At 39.4% G+C, this 21,599-nt stretch overlaps 2 protein-coding genes across 7 annotated transcripts in view; both read left to right on the plus strand.

Annotated features, from left to right (window-relative positions):
* The first annotated feature begins 14 nt into the window (after window positions 1–14).
* TBCE (tubulin folding cofactor E) overlaps window positions 15–21,599 on the plus strand; it is a 52,327-nt gene continuing 30,742 nt past the window's right edge. Inside the window, exon 1 of the mRNA XM_069010299.1 lies at window positions 15–238. Coding sequence (XP_068866400.1) covers window positions 15–238 — 224 coding nt within the window. The remainder of the gene's footprint in view (window positions 239–21,599) is intronic.
* GGPS1 (geranylgeranyl diphosphate synthase 1) lies at window positions 158–21,367 on the plus strand. Of its 6 annotated transcripts, none has more exons than XM_069010310.1 (4): window positions 158–238; window positions 4,736–4,828; window positions 12,202–12,272; window positions 15,956–21,367. In XM_069010310.1, exons 2-4 carry the CDS (start codon window positions 4,762–4,764, stop codon window positions 16,715–16,717), a joined length of 900 nt encoding a protein of 299 aa, XP_068866411.1. In that variant the 5' UTR covers window positions 158–238; window positions 4,736–4,761; the 3' UTR covers window positions 16,718–21,367. The 6 variants fall into 6 exon arrangements, with proteins under 6 accessions (XP_068866411.1, XP_068866407.1, XP_068866408.1 ...); XM_069010306.1 differs by having other exon boundaries at window positions 204–294; XM_069010307.1 differs by lacking the exon at window positions 158–238 and adding an exon at window positions 819–926.

Consider the following 21,599-nt stretch of genomic DNA (forward strand, 5'->3'; position numbering starts at 1 on the left):
GGGCTCTCAGGCGAATGCTAATGAGTCGAGGAGGCGGGGCTTGCGCGTGCGCGGCGGGGCGCTCGGTGGCGCATTTTCCCCTCAGGAGGGGAAGGTGGCGCCCGGCGGGGCGGAAGGAAGGAGGGGGGCGGCGCTCCCGCTCTGGGCTCTGCCGCCGCCAGTCTCGGAGCGGCGGCTGCTCGGGGGCGCGGCTCCGGCTGCTGGCGGAGGAGGAGGAGACGGCGACGACGACGACGAGGTGAAGTCGCCTGCCCCGTTAGCTGGCTGTGGCTGGTGGGGGACGCTGCTGTCCAGGTGGGGGAGAGAGGGGGCGCCGCGCTCGGAGGGGCCGGTCCTGTGGGGGAGCGGGTCCTGGGGCCGCCCCGCCCCGCTCCAGGAGGGGCTTGTAGGCTGCTCGGGAAGGGGCCGGGTGAAAGGGGGCCGCCGGTAGTGCTGGGCGGTGCCGGCGGTCGCCGGGGCGGGCGGAGTGACTGGCGGAGCGCTCCGGGGCCGGGGCTGCGCTGGGCTGGCGGCGGGCGGCGCTTCCCGGCCCTCCCTGGCGGCCGAGCCCGACAGCGCCGATCAGAAAATGGGGGTGGACAGCGGGCGGGGGGAGCGATGCGTCCTCGGCTCTCGAGCGCCTAAAATGGCGCTGAAGAGCTGGGCCCGCTCGTCCTGGAGTTCTGGAGGCAGCTGAAGAGGCTTGCGCCTGTTGTGTTGAACTCCGAAAAAAATGAATCTTATTTCCCTTGGTCTGGCTGCGGCGGCAGTTCGGCAGCTGCAGACAGAGCGGCAGCAATTTCGTGTTCTCTGTGAAATGTGAGTTATGACCGCGTAACGCAGCGCTCAGCTGCCGTCGCAGATTTTGCCGACTCATCTTCTGTCTTCGGGTCAGCCCGCAGCTCAGAGACCCTCCCCGTCTGCGGGCGGGGACTTTGGCGCCCCAGGTATTGTTCTCTGGCTTCTGCTGCGTTCTTGCTCAATTTTACCTGGAAATCCCATTAAAATGGAACCACGATCCTAGGAGCAGTATGCTCGTGGCGTTCTGGCGTTACTGTTGAAGTGGCGGCTATGGAAAGCTATTTTTTTACTTAGCTGTATTTTTGGGGGAAATGTGTGGACTGTGACTGTCCTTCCACCTGTGGAAAGCTGCCCGCCCGCAGGTTGAATGCGAGGTGTTGTTCGGTGTCAGCCTAGGAGGGGTTATAAACGCGACTCTCCTAATTAGAAAGGGAGTGCGGACTAGTGTCCCAATTATGTTTGGATTAAGACCTCTGGTGGTCTTTGTTTGAAGCAATACATATTCACTGCGTTTTCTGTGTATTCTTTTTGAAACTGACCTTCTCACTCCTACCTGCTCCCCCTATTTGGGGCTTCTTCCCCCTCCCGCCCCCGGTTACAACGAAGCCAGTGTCTCAGTGCACCAAGTTCTGTGATGGAGCTGATTTGAGAACTTTCTGAATGGTTCATTTTATACTACAGCTCTCTGCTTCTATGGTAGTTGTCTTTTATTTTCTCTGTAATTGCACTATGACTGGACCCCTGAGATTATGATACTTTTTAAAGTACTGTCTGTATATTTAGCCTGGACTCACTCTTTCAGACTATTACATTCCCCTATTTGGGAGGAGGGGAAGAAGGTTCTGCAGAGTGGGATGGAACAGGATAGGGTGAGAAACTGTTTTGCAGAGTTCCAAAGGGAAACTTTTTCTTGACATTCGACCTAGAATTAATATTGCTTTCATCCTCTCTAGAAAGGTCCTAGACACAGATCACAGCTTCAAGTATAGCTTTGGAGTAGTTCCACATTGTGGAAGCCCACATCACCATCTTATCCTAGTGTAATGTGTGTTTTCAAAGAGGTCATTAGAGGTAAGGTTTGATGCAGTCCAAAAGGTAGCTCTGTGGGCTTTCTGTTGTGTGTGGCTGTTCTTTATGCTTATGTGAAGATACTGAGAAATAACTGGAAAATTAACTTTGTCACGCATATGAATTGAAATGCAAAAAGTTTGTGTGCTGGTTTAAAAGGTAAAATGGCCTTAGCTGCTTCAATCCTATGCATAAGCATAGATGTAGTCAATTCTTGCACTTTCACTAACAACAGGCTTTGTGTTCCCTTTCATATATTGTTTAACTGCTGGCTTTTACTTTTTATTAGGAGATGGTGAGTTGAGATACTATGTCTAAATCAGAGAAGTCTTTCTCAGTGCAACAGTGTAACTTCTGTAACAAATCGGTCAGTCACCTCGGCAGGAAATGCTTAATAACAACCATTTCCCAAGGCACCCTATGTGATAATTTTGTGCAAAGAGCAGTAATATTACACATCTGGTATCGTGGTATTTTTGCTTAGAGGCTTTTGTAATGAATTTCATTTACATGTTTCTTTATCAAGTGTCCCTTTCTATGTATAAGTTTGGGGGAGGTTCTGCTCACTGTTTATGTTCCAGTGGGTGTGTTAAATATGTAGCTGTCTGATGAATAATCAGACTTTTTTTTTCCTTGGTGGAGATTTACCTAAAATTTCATTTAATGGTAGAATAGTAGTATAGAAAATTTTAATTATAGTGATTTAAGATGAGTTACCTTTATTCATGAGAGCTTTTTTGCCTCACTTTTATTGAAAGAAAAAAAAGTAAGAATCTCTGTACTCGTGGCAGAAGTACCTGACTAATTTTCTGCTAATAAGCAGTATTTCAGGTTAACTCCTATTAGTTTTGTACAGAAAGAGGCAAATATTTAGGTTGATGCTGTACAATAATGTAATGAATTTCAAGTTAGTTGGGGATTCTGAATATGGTCTTACTGCTCTACAGATGAGCAAGACACTTAATTCCCTGAGGGAAGAAGAAGAACTTTAACATTTACTTCTAAGCAAGAACTTTTACAGGAAAGCACTTCCAATCCTAGCATCTCTTCTCAGCCTAGCTGGATAGCTATGCACTTTCAATTCTATCACCATCTGTGTGGCTTTTTGACAAATAATAGTCACAGGGGAGTTGTTAGGTTGATAGTATATCCTTATATCTATCTCTACCAGATTCTTTCTGCTTAAAACATCTGGGGGTAGATTCTGAAAATCTTTGATTTTGCCTCCTCGCTGAAGTCCTTTGAGACTTACTCTTTATATGTAAGGGTACAGTTTGACAGCTGACTCTCAGTGGCAGTGCTGGTTGAAAGCACTTCAGTTACAACAACAAGCTGGCAACAGAATAAGGAGTCAAGGGTGTCAAATCTGATTTTGATTAGTGTGTGGCCTGACCTCTAGCTGTGCTGGCACCATGGATACGATGGAAAGGCTGTACTGCTTATCACAGCATCACTGCCAAGAAACTATGCAAAGCCTTCCCAAAAGATGCAGTCTTATGAGCATTTTGTTGACAACTATATTTGGTTAAATAGCCTTTCTTGTCCCTAAAGTGCCAATACATTTGATGAACACACAGAGTGAAGCAAGGAATGTATCTAAACCTAAGCTTGGAAAATAGTTATTAACACAGATCAGCTCCCCAAGTACAGACTGCTACAAATGCTTATGGGTGTGGAGGGTGGGAATGGGAACAGAGAGGAGCTGATTGAGCTATGCTCTCCTAGCTTCTTGTGCACCTGCTCCCTGGCAGAGAATGGGAAACTGAAAAGTCCTTCACTTAGGATGAGCACCACTTAGCAAAAGCCGAAACATTAGTGTGTTATCAACAGTATTCTCACACCAAGTCCAAAACACAGCACTGTACCAGGTACTAGGAAGAAAATTAGCTCTATTCTAGCCAAAATCGGGACATTAATTTACCTAACTATTCATTTACTCCAGGAGGAAAAAAGGAAATCTTTTGCAGGATACTAGCAAAGTATCTGAGAAATGATGCTGAAGTAGCATGAGACTTTATGCTACTGCTGCAGGTCCTGTCTTAAAACCACATGAGAAGAATTGTTTTAAGTTGCTGCATCTGCAGTGCAGCAAGGAAGGCTAGAGGTGAAAGGACAGAAAATCTATTACAGAAAACAGTATGAAAAAAATGCAGAGAGAGATGACCAAAAGTATGTGAAGTGAAGCTAATCAATAGAAAATTGTCAAGCTCTGTAGGCCCTGGATCCTAAAAGATTAATTTTAAGAGTCTGTTACATTTATGGTGTATGGGAAAGTGTATAGAGCTGTCTGTATGCTTGAACAGTGGTAGAAAAATGGTATGTTTATATTTTGACTTATAACAAAAGATTGAGGAATTATATCAAAAGACTGAAGCTAGTATTCTCCTTCTTTAGGTTGCCTTGGTCTGAGGTGTATTTTCTGCTCTTAGACATTTCTTAGACATTGGAATGTATAATGTATGGGGAAAGCATTTAGGGAGATCTAATCAGATTAGTCATGTGAGGTTTTGTATGTGGATCTGTATGAGTTTGTATGTGGGGTTCTGTATGAGTGTCTTTAAAGACTTGCAGTGGAGCTTCATTGTTGTTAATGGTAAAGTTTAAATACTTCATCATCTAAGCAATCTAACACATACAAAAAAGTGAACAAAGTCTAGGAGTTGGTTCAAACTTCATGAATAATAAAAGAAAACTGTATTTAGTGTGTATTATATGTGTTTCCTTGGTAAATGACGTCTGGAAACCTTTTATATACTGAAGGTGTCATGTGCAAAATTGGAATATTTGCACCTAACCTGTAAGTCAGCTGCCTTTTAAGTTGTATGCCTCTATTGTGTACTTCCCTATTTTTTAATCTAAATAGTGTTAACAACGCTTTCTTTAACAGTGTACTGCGTCTTAGGAAATAAAGAAATGGATGGGATGGATGAAACATCTAAAAGAATCCTAGAGCCATACCAATATTTGCTTCAACTACCAGGCAAGTTTCTTTGTACTGTGTTGTTTTAAATATCAAAATTGGTTTTATAGCAACTTTTGTCTTGGGAAGTATAAGCCAAGAAGTTTTTTCCATTCTTGATTTGTGGATTTAAGAGTAATAAAAAGTAACATTTTTCAGTACTTGTTCTTTTCTTCCTCTTACTAGAACCACCTTTTTTTTTTGTAAGATTGTACCAATCTTGTACAATAGCTCTTGTGTCTGTAGTGTAAGTAATATTGCAGTTACTCTGTTCTCCGGAGTAGCTGACTTGCGGCTTTTAGAAACTGATAAGGGCAAGTACTGAAGACTTGATCCTGGTTTTAAACCCAGGGCTGACAATGTTTTGTTCTTTAGTTGCTTGCTGTACTGAACTCAGTGGGTTGTGGGTTTTGTTGGGGGGCAGGGGGGAGGGTTGATTGAGGTTTTCTTGTTTGCTTAGGTGTTCTTTGGGGTTTTTTTGTTGGGTTGTTCATTTGTTTGGTTTTGTTTTGGGGTTTTTTTTGAGTTTTTATTAGCCTGTTTCTCCTGGAATTTATCCTCCTCAGTATGTGTAGAGATAGGTGCTCTTATGGCCAATTTCAGATGTCCACGATTTGTAGCTTGCTTTACTTGCCAGAGATTCAGCCAGTCTTTGTGTAGTATCAGGTCACCGGCAATACATTCCCGTGATGTTTTCAGTCTTGAATAGTACAGTAGAATTCAGGAAGCAGTTTGGAAGCAAACTACTGTATGGATATGCCCCTTGGAAGTCTCTTTAACTAAATAATCGGGTTGCTGTGACTTTTACACCTAAAGTGTAAGAAAGACCATACAGGATGTCAAAGTGACTAACTTTGTAAAAATAGTGGCAGAACAACTTTGTCATTGGGACTATTGCGTAATGGCTTGGTTGCCTTCTGTCCAGCTCATGTGGCACGCTGAAGGAGTTTAGGAAGATAAAAAATTTGGGTAAATATTAAGGAAATATTTCTGATCAGAATTATATCTGACCAGGGTAGAAGACCTTCTGCCTGGACAAGTAGCATTATCAATCACAGGCAGAGTACTAAGTGGCTTTTGCACATCTGCAACAAATCCTGTATATCAGCAGGGTGGGTCCTCTGAGTCCTAATTCATTATACCTTTGTATAATGAATTTCATTATTAACCTCTACAAATATCCAGGATTTTCTTACCAACATTAGTGATTTCATTTGACTTGGCAATTAGCTCTGAGTTGAAAACTAAGAAAAGGAAAGAATTTGGCAGTTATCAGCCTTTTTAATGCCAGAAGGCTTATTTCCCATTTCCTCATGTGTATTCCTTTTGCTATGTTGAAGTGGGTGGTGATCTTTCTAGAGAACTACCTTGAGAATGAGTCTGTGGTACTAGAGAGCTTTCTAAGCCCTGATCCTGAAGAAATTTACATTCCTTGAACACCATCTTTAAGTGTACTTTTTGTTTGATTAGATTATCTCATTAACCAGGGCATGTTGTAACACCTCCGCATCTTTAGCTGCTAATTATTTTTATAGCTATTGTAGGTACCAGGAAGAAAAGCTTAGCTTCCTACTAGAAAATATACAACAGGCAAAAAGTGCCCAAAAAATCTTCTATAGGCAAGAGTGCTTGACCAATAGCTCTTTAGTTACCTTTCACTTTAAATGACACATCTAGGATATACATTTAACCTTCCCACCTTGATTCCTGTGGCTAAATTCCTTTACTTTGTGAGTTTAACCCTAATAACTCTATACTGGTGGCTTATATAACCATACACTCACTGGCAGTATGGGTGTTTTATATCCTGTCCTGCTACAGTATAACTCTGGAAATCCACTTTACCATGTTGACTTACTGTTAATTTTGTGTATGTTTTGGGGAAGGTGAAAGATAAGATACCACCACTACTGCATAGAGAGCAGTGAGGGTATGATTCAAAAGGGAAAGCTTCTCTTAAACTAGGCAGGTGAAAGTGGTGTACTTGTGGCAAGCTTGTACTGAGTAACAGGTGAAGCAGTGAGGATTCATAATCATAAATAAACCGTGTTTACTGTGTTTGAAACACTGGCTTTGCCTAAGGTCACCTATGCCAAGTACAGATCAGTAGGAGCCAGTTACATATGTGAATCTTGGAGTCAGTATGAATCAGTCAGTGCTTGGTAAGGGTGGAAAAAATGGCCAGATAGGTGGCTGTTCCTACCTAGATTGGAGCCCAAATGAGATGCCTGAGCTAATCCAACAGGCTCTTGCTGAAAGAGGCAGTTTCATTCCATCCTCTATGCTTCTGGCACTGTTCTCCTGCTGCTTAACTTGTGCCAGTTCTCAGCTTGCTAATCAAATTATAGGTGGTATCAATCACCTAACCTGTTAAAAACTTGCCTGGGTAATCTCTTGTCTTGTAAGTGAGCAGGCACAAGGGTAGGGACGTGGAGCTGTTTCTCTGTTGGATCAGTTTGAGCTCTGAGGAGCTTTGCAGAAAGCTTGGCTGAGTGTCAAATCTGTACACTATGGCCCTACAGCAGTCCAGTTCCTTATCTTGTAAGACTAGTTAAACTCTCCAAGCAATTTAGTAACCTATGGTTGAATGAATTTAGATACACAATCCCTTTTAATGTAAACAAACTTTGATATGTAACAGTATTAGGGTTGGTAGCAGGGGAAGGAAGGTGCCTGCTAATGTTGTCAATAGCGTAAGAACACAAATTTTTGTAACTGCTAAGGATTAATTGCTCAGTACAGGAAATTGATTACTCTGCTTCCCTTTGCTGAAATAAGACTTTTAATGGTAATGGTTTTGGGGTGATACTTAAAGTAAGCTTGTGTATTTCTTCGACTTCCAACAGCACTTGGGATAGGGAAGCTAGTAGGCTTAAGGTATTTTTAGTATGGTGCTATTTTAACTGGTAGTATGGTAATTAATGTTTAGTATGGTAATTAACATTTATTCCTTCTTGAGCAGAAATTATTGCTTGGGAGAAGAACACAGATTCTGAAACAATAACTTTTCTTGTTAAGTCTCATTGTAGTGGAACATTTATCAATGTTCTGCTTAATCTAGTATTCTGTTATTTAGTCCCATAAAGTACAGGATTGACTTTCATAGGTTCTGTTGTGGTTTGTCTCAAAAATGGCCTGATTCACACTCATGGTGAATCTTGTATTTTTGAGAGTCTGAGTTAACAGCAGTAGCTGATTTTGCAGCACTAAGGAGTACATGGAATTTCAGTTGTCATAGAACTGATATGGTTAACAGCTTGCTATTGAAAGGGGTAGATTCTGATCCCATTTGTGACTGTGCATCTTCCCATTCTTGTCCTTCTGATCTTGGCTGCAGTCTTTCCTGGGCTTGTTTGGCAAGCTAAACAATCAAGACTGGCTTTGTTGTTCAGCTTTTTCTGCTGGATTGTTGAACTTGATCGGCCTGGTGAAGGAGTTGCATTTTATGTGAAAGAGCAGCTGAATTGCATGGAGTTCTGCCTTCAGTCAGATGAGCCTGTTGAGAGCTTATGGGCTAAGATTTCAGGGCAGATCAGTAGGGGTGACACTGTAGTGGGTGTTTGCTGCAGACCCCCTAAGCAGGAAGAAGCAGATGAAACCTTCAGACAACTGCAAGATACTTCATATTTACCGGCCCTGATTCTTATGAGAAACTTCAATTACCTCACAGTGTTGTAGAAAAAGCATCACAGCAGGACACAGGCAGTCCAGGAGGTTTCTGGAATGAATTGATGACCTCTTGCTAACACAGGTGATCAAGGACCTAATGAAGGAAGGCATTATGCTGGACTGCCACCTTAAAAAAAGGAAGAGTTGGTTAGGACATTAAGACTGGAAGCAACTTTAGTTGCAGTGACCATGTGATAGTGGCATTCAGGATTGTGAGAAGGAACAAAGCAAAAACCAGGATCACAACCCTGAACTAGTTAACCCTATTTTGAACAGAGGAGTTATGCTGGAGAATTATACCAGTGACCTTAATCAGTCACAAGTGGCTGCCAGGTTAAAAGTGTATGTGCCTGCTCTCTGCTTGCCTTCCTGCAGTTCGCTTATGCTGTTTGTAGTGTTCTTGTAGCTGCTTGGAGAGGTCCACTTGGGGACTTTATCCATTTAGTTTTAATCCATCAGAGGATGCAGCTAAATGTGCAAGTGTACAATACAGCTGAGGTAATACAGGAGCTTTCTTCCTCCAAAGGGCAGTGCCCCTTCCCCTAGTCCTCAGCATCTGCTGCTCACCCTGTACTGATTGTGGCAGATCCACTGCATAAGCTGACTCAGTACATAAAGCTGGCAGAAAGCTAACCTAGCAAAAAGTTGAGTTCTCAGCTGGGCTAATGAGTTGAGTTAGCTCTAATGGGGTCTAGGTTAATAATCCCTCTGCTCTTTCCCATGCTGTTCTAGCCCTTTCATGTACCCTCTCTGTAAGCAGGGTGCTGCCTTAAGGGCATAATTTGTGGTTATTTTAATGCAGCAAGAGTGAAGCAATACTAACCAGGAGCCTGTCCAGAATGGGGGTCCATAGTTTTTGGGTCTGTGCCCTGTCACAAGAACAAGCATGTAAATAAAGAGTAAGTTGGCTGATTTTTTCCTTTTTTATTTCTTTAGGTGAGAAGCACCTCATCTGAAGAGGTGGAGGGAATGTCCTCAGTACAACATCTTTAATCTAACTTGATATTTGTTTTAAGGATAAAGCTTTAACATTCTTAGCTCTAGAAGGAATTTCTGACTATTCTTCTCACCTTTTACACCTAGCACTACTAAGGAGAAAAGCTTTTCATAGTTGCTGTTTGATTTGGGTAAGAATTTGGGATCTTAGGCAGATAAAACAGAATGCATTTAACAGAGCTTTGATAAAAGCTTGGTGCAGTAATGTCTATTATTATAGCTCTATACAGTAGGTAGAGCTTCTAATTTTGGATGTTAGACCTCTATTCTTTAATTTTACAATAGCCTGCTTAGAATACTTAACACAGTGGTGAAATATGATTGTGAAGAAACTGGATAATTCTAGCAGTGCTCATTTTAATTTTGTCCTAGTGTCCCTGTATTGTTTTCTTGTCTAGTTTGGGAAGAGGAGGGGTGTGGCAAGGAATGGAGTCTTTCTCCATCTAGGCTTTAGAGACCGGTATTAGAAGGGTTTGGTCTTTTGCCATCACAGCGTTTATGCTGCAGGCATAAATTGTGCATACGGAAATTTGCTGTGCTATCGCATAGACCAGATAAGATTGACTTCAGAATCAGATAAAATAGCATTTATGTAGCAATAATGTTCCTTTAGAAGATGAGCAAATCTGCACCTATAAAAGGAAAGATAAATGCCTCACTATACAGGTAGTGTTTTTTCCATGAATAGTCAGTGTCTAGGAAGTCTTGCTAGTCAGGGTAGACAAGTCTAACAATTCAAATGCTGTCTGTACTAAGGAACTGAAGTGGCTTAATCCTTTGTGCATGTTACTAATCCATTTAGAGTGCGTTCTAGTAGTCGAGTTCCTCGTGATCAAATAATGGTTCTTGCTGAACACCCAGCATTCTTGAAGTGCATTTTCTAGGAAACACATTCAGAAAAACAGAATTAGCTGCCTATTATAAAGGCAGAAAGTAGGTGCTGTCTGTATCCAAGTAACTTAGAAGAGAATAAACAGCTACAGATAAGGTACAGTTCCTTAATATGGTATTATCTCTGACTGGTTTTCTTTATTAATGTAGTGAAATACTTGTTAATCCTTAACTGGTAAGCCATACAGTTTGGCAGTTGTTTGTAACAGTGATTCTCAAGGAGAGACAGAACAATCCTTCCCTTCTGCAGAAAACCATCAGTGTTTAAAACTCAACACAGACAGCAAAAATGGAGAAAATAAGCCAATGACAGTGTATGTCCAGGTAAGAATGCCTGTTCACATGTGGCAGAAGTAGAGGACAGAGCTGCTGGGGGGGAAAAGAGGACCATTTTGTTAATCTTGTCTAGTGAAAACCAAAAGATGGTGGTGACAGGAAGCAGTGGAAATCATTGAGAACTGAGAGAAAAATTGCAGACCTCTCATCCAGGGAGGAAGGTTATCACCCTTGCTACAGAGCCCAGCCCACAAAGCTATTGCTTACCTGGTGGTGACTTAATTAGAAGGGGAAAAATTCTCAGTCCAGTTCCTCCAGGATCTATCACTGCAAGTGAATTTACCCATTTTTATTATTTTGTTCTGTATATGCTGGTTGCACAGTCATAGAGAAGCCTTAGGGAGGGATTCAAATGTTGACATTTCTTTGGTGCTATGGGCTAGATGGAATTATCAATATGAGAACTAGTATTGCAGAATATCGCAATTATGTCTCAGTAATTACTTGAGTCAAGTAATATGGGTTCCATGGGTGTCTATGTTTCACTGCTTTGAAGTTTATTTAAAGCTTTTTCCAAATGCTTGTTTGTGAGCTGTATATGCAGAGCTGTTTTTGCAAACCTGTCTTGTGGTTATTCCAAGATACACATAACTGAGCTTCTCAAAGTTCAGAGCAGAATTGTCTCAGTGTGGATAGGGGATGACTTTTTTTCATGTTGAACATGACTAGATGCTGAATAGATAATTTGTACATAAAAACTAGCATATTACTGAAGAAAGCAGGCATCAATAATGTATAGGCATAAGGTTAACTTGTATTGAAATTCACTCTGTCATGTAGAAAGTATCTGGATTGAATAGAACGACTTGTTTTAACACTAAACTGGGTCATTTGATGTTGTCTTTCTTTCCTTTGAAACAGAGTGACTGCCTGGCTCCAACAAAGTAGTTTTTACCAAAGCAGACCAAATTCTATTTGTAGGTAGATTTCTCGGGTATAAGATAAACATCTGAATTTTTGGAAGGTTCTATTCTGTTTAAAATGTTCTGTTTAGATTTTTGTTAAATTATTTAGTAAGTATACGAAGTGTCACTTTCATGTTTTACAAAGTTACAGTAGCAAGTGAAGAATAATACTACCGGAGAAAGATTTAAAAATTGAGAGAAATAGATATTCAATAAATACATACTTTCAACTAATAATGAATCATAATTGAAACTTTTTATTCTTAAAATTAACATGTCTTGCAAATTAGCTGATCTGTACAGGCTACCAACATGCTCAGGATCCCTCACTAATTAAATTGTGAAAACTAAATATAGTAACCTGTAAATATGTGCTTTGCATATTCCTGTGAAGTGTTTAAAACTGAAACTGCTGCTAATTGATGTTTATTCGATGATGGAACAAGCCATGCACTGATACATTTTCCACTTTTGTGTCATCACACTGATCAGTTTTTTTAATCGGGTCTCAAATCAGCTATAGTTGTTAAGACAAACTGTTGTCCCTAATAATGAACTTCATTATTTTTATAAATGCCTATAATATTTTTATTGTAGGTAAGCAAGTGAGAACCAAACTGTCACAGGCCTTTAATCACTGGCTGAATGTTCCAGAAGATAAAATACAGGTACTGACTAATTATTTTTAAAAGGTTGTTATCTTTCTTCCAAGACTACTTGTAACAGATGATTCTCTTACATAGCATAAATTATCAGAAATCTTAAATGCACTGATTTCTGAATGTAAAGTAAACTTTCAGGAGAACAACTTCAGTGCAAAGCTTTTACCGTGATGCAACACTAAAGCAATTACTTCTATGTCTTACTAGAATAGTTACTCCTTTCCAAGTGTGTTCAACCTTTGAAGTTGTAGATAAGCAGCTATCATTGTTACCCACTTAACATAACTCAGTTGTTAACACTGAGTTATTACAAAAGAAGCTAGACAGTTAACTTGTAGACTTCACAAATACAGTGTTTGAAAATAAAATCTTTAAGATTTTAATACTAGAATATCAGGGACGGCAATTAAATCAACTTTACAAACGTAAAACTGAGACAGGTGTATCATACAGTCTACAGTCCTTACTTTCTAATGAGAAGCATTATCTAGGAGTTCACTTTCCCTTTTCTCTTGGACGAAGTGTGCAAGATGCACGGCTGTGTATTTAAACACTGTGGCTTGCCAAATGAAAAATTATCCTCTGTTTTAGGTTAGACTGCAGTTTTGCTAAACTGCATACAGAATGTGCAAAACATTTTCTGTCCAAGACAATGCAAGGAATTAATACAATTGGTTGTGGCTTTTGACAACCAGCTGGTCCTTTGCTGACTTCGTTAATTGTTCACAGAAGTATCTTTAGAGTTTGTGAAGGAGTCATTTTTAGGGTGGCTTAAGAGTGACACTTCATAGATCTCAAGTAGCAAAGTGATTTAAGTGGTTTAAGAGGCTGCATTTCATAATCTAGGAACTCTTCTGTTTTTCAGCCTGTCTGTGTAACTTTCTAGCAAAATTTTTTCTGTCTTTCAGCTAGACACATCTTACGCTTTGTGCTCAGACAAATATCCAAATAAAACATATAATACAGCAATCTGTGTATTTTATGTATGGGTTTATTCTAATATCACAGATCAGAATTCAGATTGGAAGAAGCCTCTGGAAGTTATCTAGGACAACCCTGTGCTTAAAGCAGAGCTTGCTCTGCAGCTGCTTTAGGCTTCTGGGAGCCTTGTTGAGTTTTAAAAATCTGGTCTGCAGCTTCCCAGAGCCTGTCTTCTCATGCTGAACCCCTTTCATTATAACAAGCCCTTCCATTCTATTCAACTAGGATTTTTTATGTTGCAATCTGACTGTTGCCTCCTGCCCTTTTGCTGAGCACCCATGACAGTGTGGTCCATTTTTGCTTAGTGCTATAGTAAGCTAAAGCTGCAGTGCCTCTGTGTGAGCAGAAGTTATCAGTTCGGTCACTTTAAACTGATGATGATGTAACTGCTATTGAAAACTTGGACCACTTGTTTTATCTTTATGAGGAAAACCAATGTCTCCTTTACTAATCAAGTTGTTTGTAATTGGAGGAAAAAACAAGACCCTGTCATCTTTTAGTCTTCATCGTGACCCAATTATTACAGCTTTTGTTCATTCTTATACTAATTTTAATAACTAGAGATGGTTGAAGTCTGGAGGACCACCTCTTGTCATCTTTTTGACATCTCTCATAATCTTAAGATACCCCTGTGTCTACCAGCCCGATTAATTTCCAGCTACTTGTATTTTTTTTATTAAAAATCTGAATGCTGGCACTCATTCTGGGACTTTTTTCTTACCTTAGATTATTTGTCTTTGTGTAGTTTATTTAGATTATACAATTGAGGCTACCGTTCCTTGATAGTTTATTTTACTATTAACTGGCACTATTGCACCTTTTGCCCCAGCCAAGGGATCTCTTCCCCTCAACACTTACTGAATTTCTAGTTCCCATTTGGTGCTGCACTGAGACACTTCAGCTTGGTGAATTAGAGGACACTGGGTTTGTCAGGTGATCTTTCTTCTGAGAAGGCACTGAAATGGCCTAGCGAGAGTCAAGCAAATTTTAAAGCTATTGCAGTTAAGGAGGTAGAAGAAGCCTGTGTGTGGGAGTGATAGTCCAGCAGGTACTGATTACATAGATTTAGGTTGTAAGAAAACATAGCACTCTCTACTGGGTCTTCAGCTTTCATAATGGAGAACAGTCTTTTAATTTTCTCAGGCTACTTCCTGATGTCTTCTAAAATAAGCTTTTTCTGATATCTGAACTGTTTCACTCCTCTCTTTCGCCTTTGAAGCATTTTTGACACTGTCTTAAAGTTTAGCAGATAATTTGATAGAAACACAGTCATGAAACACTGTTTCCTTTAAATCTTAAACATATGGAAGTTGCAAGAGGTCATGAAACTGACAGTGATATGAAATAGGTTAGCAAGAGAAACACTAGAATACATTTATCCAATGAATGCACACAACAGAGGGAAACTTTCCTGATAGTACTGAGAATGAGATAATGGACCAAAAGATTATTCAAACCAATAGGTGTGTAAAGTTGTCTTCAGTAAGTACTCTATCCTTTGATTTCATGAGTGCTTAAGTAGGTTGTTCTTGCACTTGTATCTTGGAAAAGGGATTAAATTGCTGGGGTTTGAGTTTTAATCTTTGGAACAATATTCACTGAACACCAGGTGGCTTGGTGCTCAAGAAAATGCTTACAGCAAAGTCCTTGTTTTGTCCTACAGCACCCACCAAATAGGACCGTACTAGATATTTGCTGCCATTTTGTGGTGGTCTTAGTATTTTTTTAACAGTTGTTTTGATGAATGTTGACAGAACGCAATGTTTGTAGCTAACAATGTAATTGGTTCATTAGCTTTAAAATCATGTCTTAATCAGATATGTTTTACAGTGAGTTTATACAATATGCAGTTTTACGTGCTTAAATTTCTTTCCATTTAAGCAGGGTGCTGAATATACCTGTTGCTTGCATGGCAGCTGTGGAATAAAAGCAGTGTATGGTGTTAAGACTCTTCATTTTTTGTTGAGTTATTAAGGTTTCATTCTATTCAAATGTAGTCAGCTACAAGCCTGGCGTTGTGAAGGGTTTATTACACACCTCAGGTGGTGTGTGATATCGGTCTACCTAGTAACAAGCAGTGTGTAGAAAGCTTCCCAAAAGAAATTTTAGCTGTTGTGTTTCTGCCAAGAATTTTCCAAATGATGTTTCAGAGGGAATAGTCTGTCCTTTAAGAGCTCAGTACTGAATATAACCACACGAAGTGTGGGAAAAGAAAGATGAACTCTCTCTTCACTTATCAAAACCAGGTTCACGAGAGAAATGTGATAATGGATGATACCTGACACTCTCAAGAACTGACTTTGGGAGATTTCAGATTTGTAAATCTGAACATTTCAAAACACTGTGTTTATTTTATTTTCCCCTAGTCATGTTTCTAGTAACAGTTACTGCATGACTCCTAGACAATGGCATGTTTTAGAACTGTAGCAACAGTGAAGAGGAGCATGCAAGTGGAAGCACTTCAGGAAGTAAGTTAACTTTGAATCTGAAAACATTACACAAAAGACTCTATGATCTAGGACTTACAGCAAACTGGATGATGAAGAGAATCATAAATCTGTACTAACAGTGAAAAGCAAGTTGCCTAAGAGGAACCTCAGTGATAGAGAATATAGTTCTTTAAAACATTATCCATTTAAAATATAGTCTTGCAAAACTGATGGTTAAATTACAGTAAGAGACTTAACAATGTTCTCTTCTTGTGATAGGTTATCATTGAAGTGACAGAGATGTTGCACAATGCAAGCCTACTTGTGGATGATATCGAAGATAACTCAAAGCTACGGCGGGGCTTTCCAGTGGCACACAGTATCTATGGAATTCCATCTGTAATCAACTGTGCTAATTATGTTTATTTTCTTGGCTTAGAGAAGGTTTTAACCCTTGATCATCCAGATGCTGTTAAAGTTTTTACCCGTCAACTTCTGGAACTCCATAAAGGTCAAGGCTTGGATATTTACTGGAGGGATACTTACACCTGTCCTACGGAGGCTGAGTATAAAGCTATGGTACTGCAAAAGACAGGTGGTCTCTTTGGATTAGCTGTAGGCCTCATGCAGCTGTTCTCAAATTATAAAAAAGACTTAAAGCCTCTGCTTAACACACTTGGTCTCTTCTTCCAAATAAGAGATGACTATGCCAACTTGCACTCCAAAGAATATAGTGAGAACAAGAGTTTTTGTGAAGACTTAACTGAGGGCAAGTTCTCATTCCCAACCATTCATGCAATTTGGTCAAGACCTGAAAGTACTCAGGTGCAAAACATTTTACGTCAAAGGACGGAGAACATAGATATAAAAAAATACTGTGTACATTACCTTGAAAATGTTGGTTCCTTTGAGTACACTCGGAATACATTGAAAGAACTTGAATCTGAAGCCTATAAACAAATTGAATCTCTTGGGGGAAACCCTGAGCTTGTAGCACTAGTTCAACAGCTGAGCAAAATGTTCAAAGAAACTGCAAATTAAAAAATTAACATCTGGGTGTGGATTAAAACTGTTTTTAAAATTGGAAAATAACCAGATGGAGAGGTGTGATAATCAGTCTCATGTAAAACTTTCTCTTGTAGCTATGTTACAAAAATTACTGTTAAAAATAAATTGTCATTGAGTTTTTGAAATATATACCCTATTATCTCTGAAGTCTTAACTGTAACTGCTTACAGTTGGTTTTGTTAAAGCAGATGTACTAGAACTAAAACAAGTTTTGAATCTAAATGTAATAGTCTTTACACAATCACAGGGATTATTTCATACCTAAAACTCTCAGGCCCCTAACCAGGCTACGATAGGATTCTGGTTGAAATTCTGTGTTAAATTAAATCAGGTTGACATGTGTTTATTGTGCATTTTAAACGATGCTCTTGTAAACCAAAATGTGTGTTAAAAAACAAGATACTTGCAACCACAATGCACATAAAATTGTTGTGTGATATTTCTAAGTTTAACTTGTAAAGATCAGGTGGATCAGTTTACTATGTCCTAGGGTGAATATCCTATTCAGTTTCTGTGGGTATTTTCAGGGGAAAGTGAGTTATAAAAGATATTATTTCATATGCAAATAAGAAATTGTGACTTCATAAAGATTTTGAAGTACCTTAGAAAAAAGATTTTATCACATCAGCAAAGTGTAAATTTGCTGCTGATTCCAGCTCTGCAATGAGTAATTTTGCTAACCTGGTTTTAGATTTTGAAATTGTCTGTAGCCAGAAACTTAAATCTATGCATTAGAGCTCATATATGTAACTGTAGCTGGCACCATAATGAGCTGCTGTTCGAAATGGAAAATGATTCATACCAGGTAACTTTAGGACAGCGTGATTGGTGCAGGTCTCTTTTATCTCTGCTTATAATTGAGGGGCTTCTCCAAGACTTTATTCATAATTCATACTTCATTCCTGTTTTGAATTGCTGTCTGGAGGCATGTTCTAGATCTCTCCAAAGAGGCAAGAGCTGTCTTTTTTTTCTGTTAAAACAAAGTACAGTATCTTGTTTTACAAGCTACAATACCACTTCACTTTTGTTAATTGCTTAAATAGAGCTTTAAAATTGTAGACATACCAAAATAGAACTGGGACTGAGAGCAAGTTTTAGGGGTGGGGATAAGTAACAAAGTTCTCTGCTCATATATATAAGTATAAATACATATAAAAATATATAGAAAGAAAAAGGTTAATACAATGTAAGCAGAGATGTTTCTTTTTTTCTTGGCTGGCTGGCTTTATTCAGGTTCAGTTCCCTTAGTATTCACAGGTATATTAAGCTTTGCTTTGGGGTAGCAAGGTAATGGTTTGGATCCAAAGTAGGACTGGTGCCGTTAGCTGTGGTGTTAGCTCAAGCATACTCTGGAATGGACAGAGGTACTGGGCTTCTGATGGCAAAAGGACAGTTTTATGCAGGTGTTCATTTACTGTACCTGGAAAACAGGCAGAGCTATGATCTCAACCCACTGAGAAAACTAACTGAAGAATGTCTTCCCTGGACAGCTTTAATATCCTTCTGAAAGTGATCAAACATGACAAAATTGAGGATGACTGCTTTTGGTCAGAAATATTATGTAATTATGGATGATAGCCTACCCCTTTTATTTGCATGCTGAGGAGAAACCTTTGTCTGATTAGGCACAGAATAATAGGCTTTTCACTGAATGGACCTGGTTGCCAGGACTGAATAGTTTAAAGTTGGTGAAAGGTGTCTTTAATGTTAATGAAAGAGAATTGTAATTCCTTTTGCATAACTTGCAGTGCTCAGTAAGCCTGTAAAATTTTAATGTGTTATGTGAAAATACTGTCTGCAGCAAATTACGTTTATTTTGTGCTGTGTCTTGGGAGTTTCTAAGCACTGTTGCAGTTAATGTTGAATAGGGGAAAGCACTGAAAAGATTATTGTTGTCAGGAGAATCTCCTAGTCTTACTGTGAAATGTATCCTTGTGCCTGTTAGGATATTGTAACTGAACACAATGCAAAGTGCACTTAGTGCCATTTCATTTCTGTTCTGTTGCTGGATGTAAACGATTTTGTGTAATCAAACTTTCATAATGAGGTAGCTTTCCTTATTTTTTCTATAAAGCTTTTCTACCATCTGAGATTTCTGCTATGTCATCCCTCCTTTGTTTCGTTCTGGCAATTCACCCCAGTATTTATGCTAATTCTATATCTTGTAGCATGTTAGGAGTAGGTACATGGATGTTTTCAAGTTGCAGGCCATTTAAACCACAAATAGGTAAGAAGGGACAACTTGGTCCAGCTTTCTTTTTCCAGGTTACAAGAGACCATGCAGCTCTGTCTTGCTCTTCTGCCTTCAAGGCGTTTGATGGCAGTATTCAAAGCATGCCCTGAAGGTATTTCTGAAAAGACTCAGAAGTAGAGCATTGTTACTCTTCACTTTGGGTAAGATAACCAGGATTGTGAGAGCTTTTCTTGATGTATTCAGGAGTTAGAAGAGGCTGGGATATTTCCCCTTCATCTGTTAAGCTGGTAGAGCATCTCAGAGTACTAAATGTCAGTAGTAACAGTGTCTTAGTCAAGGCAGATTTTATGTTTGGTGCCATAAGATGAGTGTGCAGTCTCATCATTATTCTCTAATGTTATCACTGGTACAGGCTCCTGAGGTTAAGCTGTGTTTAGAAAAACCCTTCTTTAAAGCAGCATGGGAGTTCTTTTGACTACAGAATTAGTTAGCTGTGTAAGTGCCCCTCTCTGTTGCTATGTCTCCCACAACACAGGGAGTAGGGACTTTTCCTGATCTTCCTAAGATATGCACTGTTGTAAATGGAAATCCGAGGTGCAAGGGGAGATGCCCACAGGGAAACAAAGGGGGTACTGGTTTCAATGTCAGTCCCTTTGAGCCAGAATTGTTCCCCTTATCTTCCTACCATTCCAAACAAGTTCTACTTTGATCAGGTTTTTCATGTATTTCTTGGCGGTTTTGTTCTTACAGTTCACATTAAGAGAAATGCAAATACTCATCAGTCTGGAGCATTCCCCCCTACCTCAGTCTGTTTTCTGATTGTGTGCTTGCTTGGATGTAAATGAATGCTGTCACCTGTCTTAGAGTAGCCAGCCATTGCATGGGACATATGTCTATGATTTTTCAAAGGCTGATGTTTACCCCATCAATTATGAAGAAAATTGCATAATTTCAAGACCTTGCTTAGGAGAGAGGTTTCTCCTTTTGAACTTGGGCTGTTCAGGTAGCCACTCAGAGCAACTTCATACGTATCAGCCAGTTGTTGATACAAACAAACGAAAAATGTTAATGGAAAAGAAACTGTTGTCATTTCTTTATGCTTCTGCTTTTTTGTTAATTTTGCTAATCTGGCTGCATGTGCTATGGAAATTTCCTATATTAATGACTATTTTCCTCGGTTGTTGTTAAAATGCTAGCAAGGTATAAAAGCATGGGGTTTGTGAGGGGGTTTGCATTTCTCATGTAAAACTGGTTTGAACTTAAATACACCTTTGTCACTAAATTGGGCCAGGCTTTTATTCATGTGCAAGAGCCATATGGGCATCTGTTGCTCTTCTTTGTCTTGTCTTAATCATTTTACATTTCAGGTTTGGTATTTACCATGTTCTTTGTATTATTTGCTCAGTACTTCCACTGTAATTCTTCTTTCAGCTATATTTCTATTCTGCTGTTAATACCAAGCACACATAATACCATCAAAGTTGGTTTTGATCCTGGACAAACAAAATAGTCTGGGTCTACTTTTGAAATGTTGAATCTTGGCTCATCGGTTGCCTTCACTAAAGTAATCCAAGATTAATCCAAGATTTTCTGCAATCTCAAAATGCCTGAAACTTCTTTTCCAGGAAGTTAAAACCTGTAGCATTTCATATTACCATAAATTACTTTTGTCTCACGTAGCTTGAGCTACTTTCCTTATCCTACCTGTTTGCTTTCAAGACCATTTTGCGTTAGTGGTAATGCCTGCTAGGTCTTTTTATGAATGAACTTAACTCACTAGCCCTGAGGGAGAGAAGTTAATTTTTGTCCAGGTTAATGAATTATCCCACTCAGCAAGAGCCTGATGAATGTCAGACCTAGCTGGTGGACAAAGGCCAGGGAAAGGACTTGAGAGAATAAGAAAACCCATTTTTGCCTCCTGAGGCTGCCTCATGTAATTTCACCTTGTTTTACAGAATTTACTTGACTTTGTAAGGAAAGGCTTAAGTGTGTGTTTAGTTTTTCTGAGCTTCCCTTCTTGCTTTCCAAATAGACTGTGAGAGATACTTAAGTTAAAAAAATTTTATTCTGATAATTATTTATGTAACTTGCATATATCATCTAAAGATTTTGATTAAAGGTACAGATAAAACAGAGTACATTGTTTCATCACTGTATTTTTCTTTCTCTTAACAATTTTTCTGTTCTTGAAGACAGGGAAACATAATCTGCCATGTTCCTGTTTGAGTTGATTGCTACCTCACATTAACATCCTTCCTGAATAACTTTTTCATAGCTGAGCATCTGTGTTCAACCTTTTCTGCAGCAGTTATTTTAAAATTACTTCACAGGCACCTTGTGAGGTGTGGCTAAGAATAATCCGTGATTCATTAACTCACTTCAAGCATATAATCTGCCAAACTTCTAATAAAGATGCAGGTTAAACCACATTAACCCTGATAGTGTTCCTCACCTGTGTACCCTATGGAACAAGCAAGTTCTCAATTAACCTACTGAAAAGGTATTTACTGATCATCTCTGTTTAGTACAGCATAGAGAATCATGGGAGATACACCAAGAAGGCCTAAGGTGATACTGCCAGGGAAAGCACTGCAAAACCTGACATGAATTTGTGTAGAAGGCTAACTCTGAGGTGAAGGGAAATCATAGATAATTTTCTGC

The sequence above is a fragment of the Aphelocoma coerulescens genome, chromosome 3 (genome assembly GCF_041296385.1).
Source record: "Aphelocoma coerulescens isolate FSJ_1873_10779 chromosome 3, UR_Acoe_1.0, whole genome shotgun sequence".
NCBI lineage: Eukaryota > Metazoa > Chordata > Aves > Passeriformes > Corvidae > Aphelocoma > Aphelocoma coerulescens.

Bases quoted from the DNA above. Each gene is read 5' to 3' on its own strand.
- GGPS1 (XM_069010305.1), top strand. From the start codon at position 1,824: ATGTGTGTTTTCAAAGAGGTCATTAGAG. The intron at 1,852-4,735 runs GTAAGGTTTGAT...TTTCTTTAACAG, and splicing joins TTTCAAAGAGGTCATTAGAG to TGTACTGCGTCTTAGGAAAT. The intron at 12,273-15,955 runs GTACTGACTAAT...TTCTTGTGATAG, and splicing joins TTCCAGAAGATAAAATACAG to GTTATCATTGAAGTGACAGA.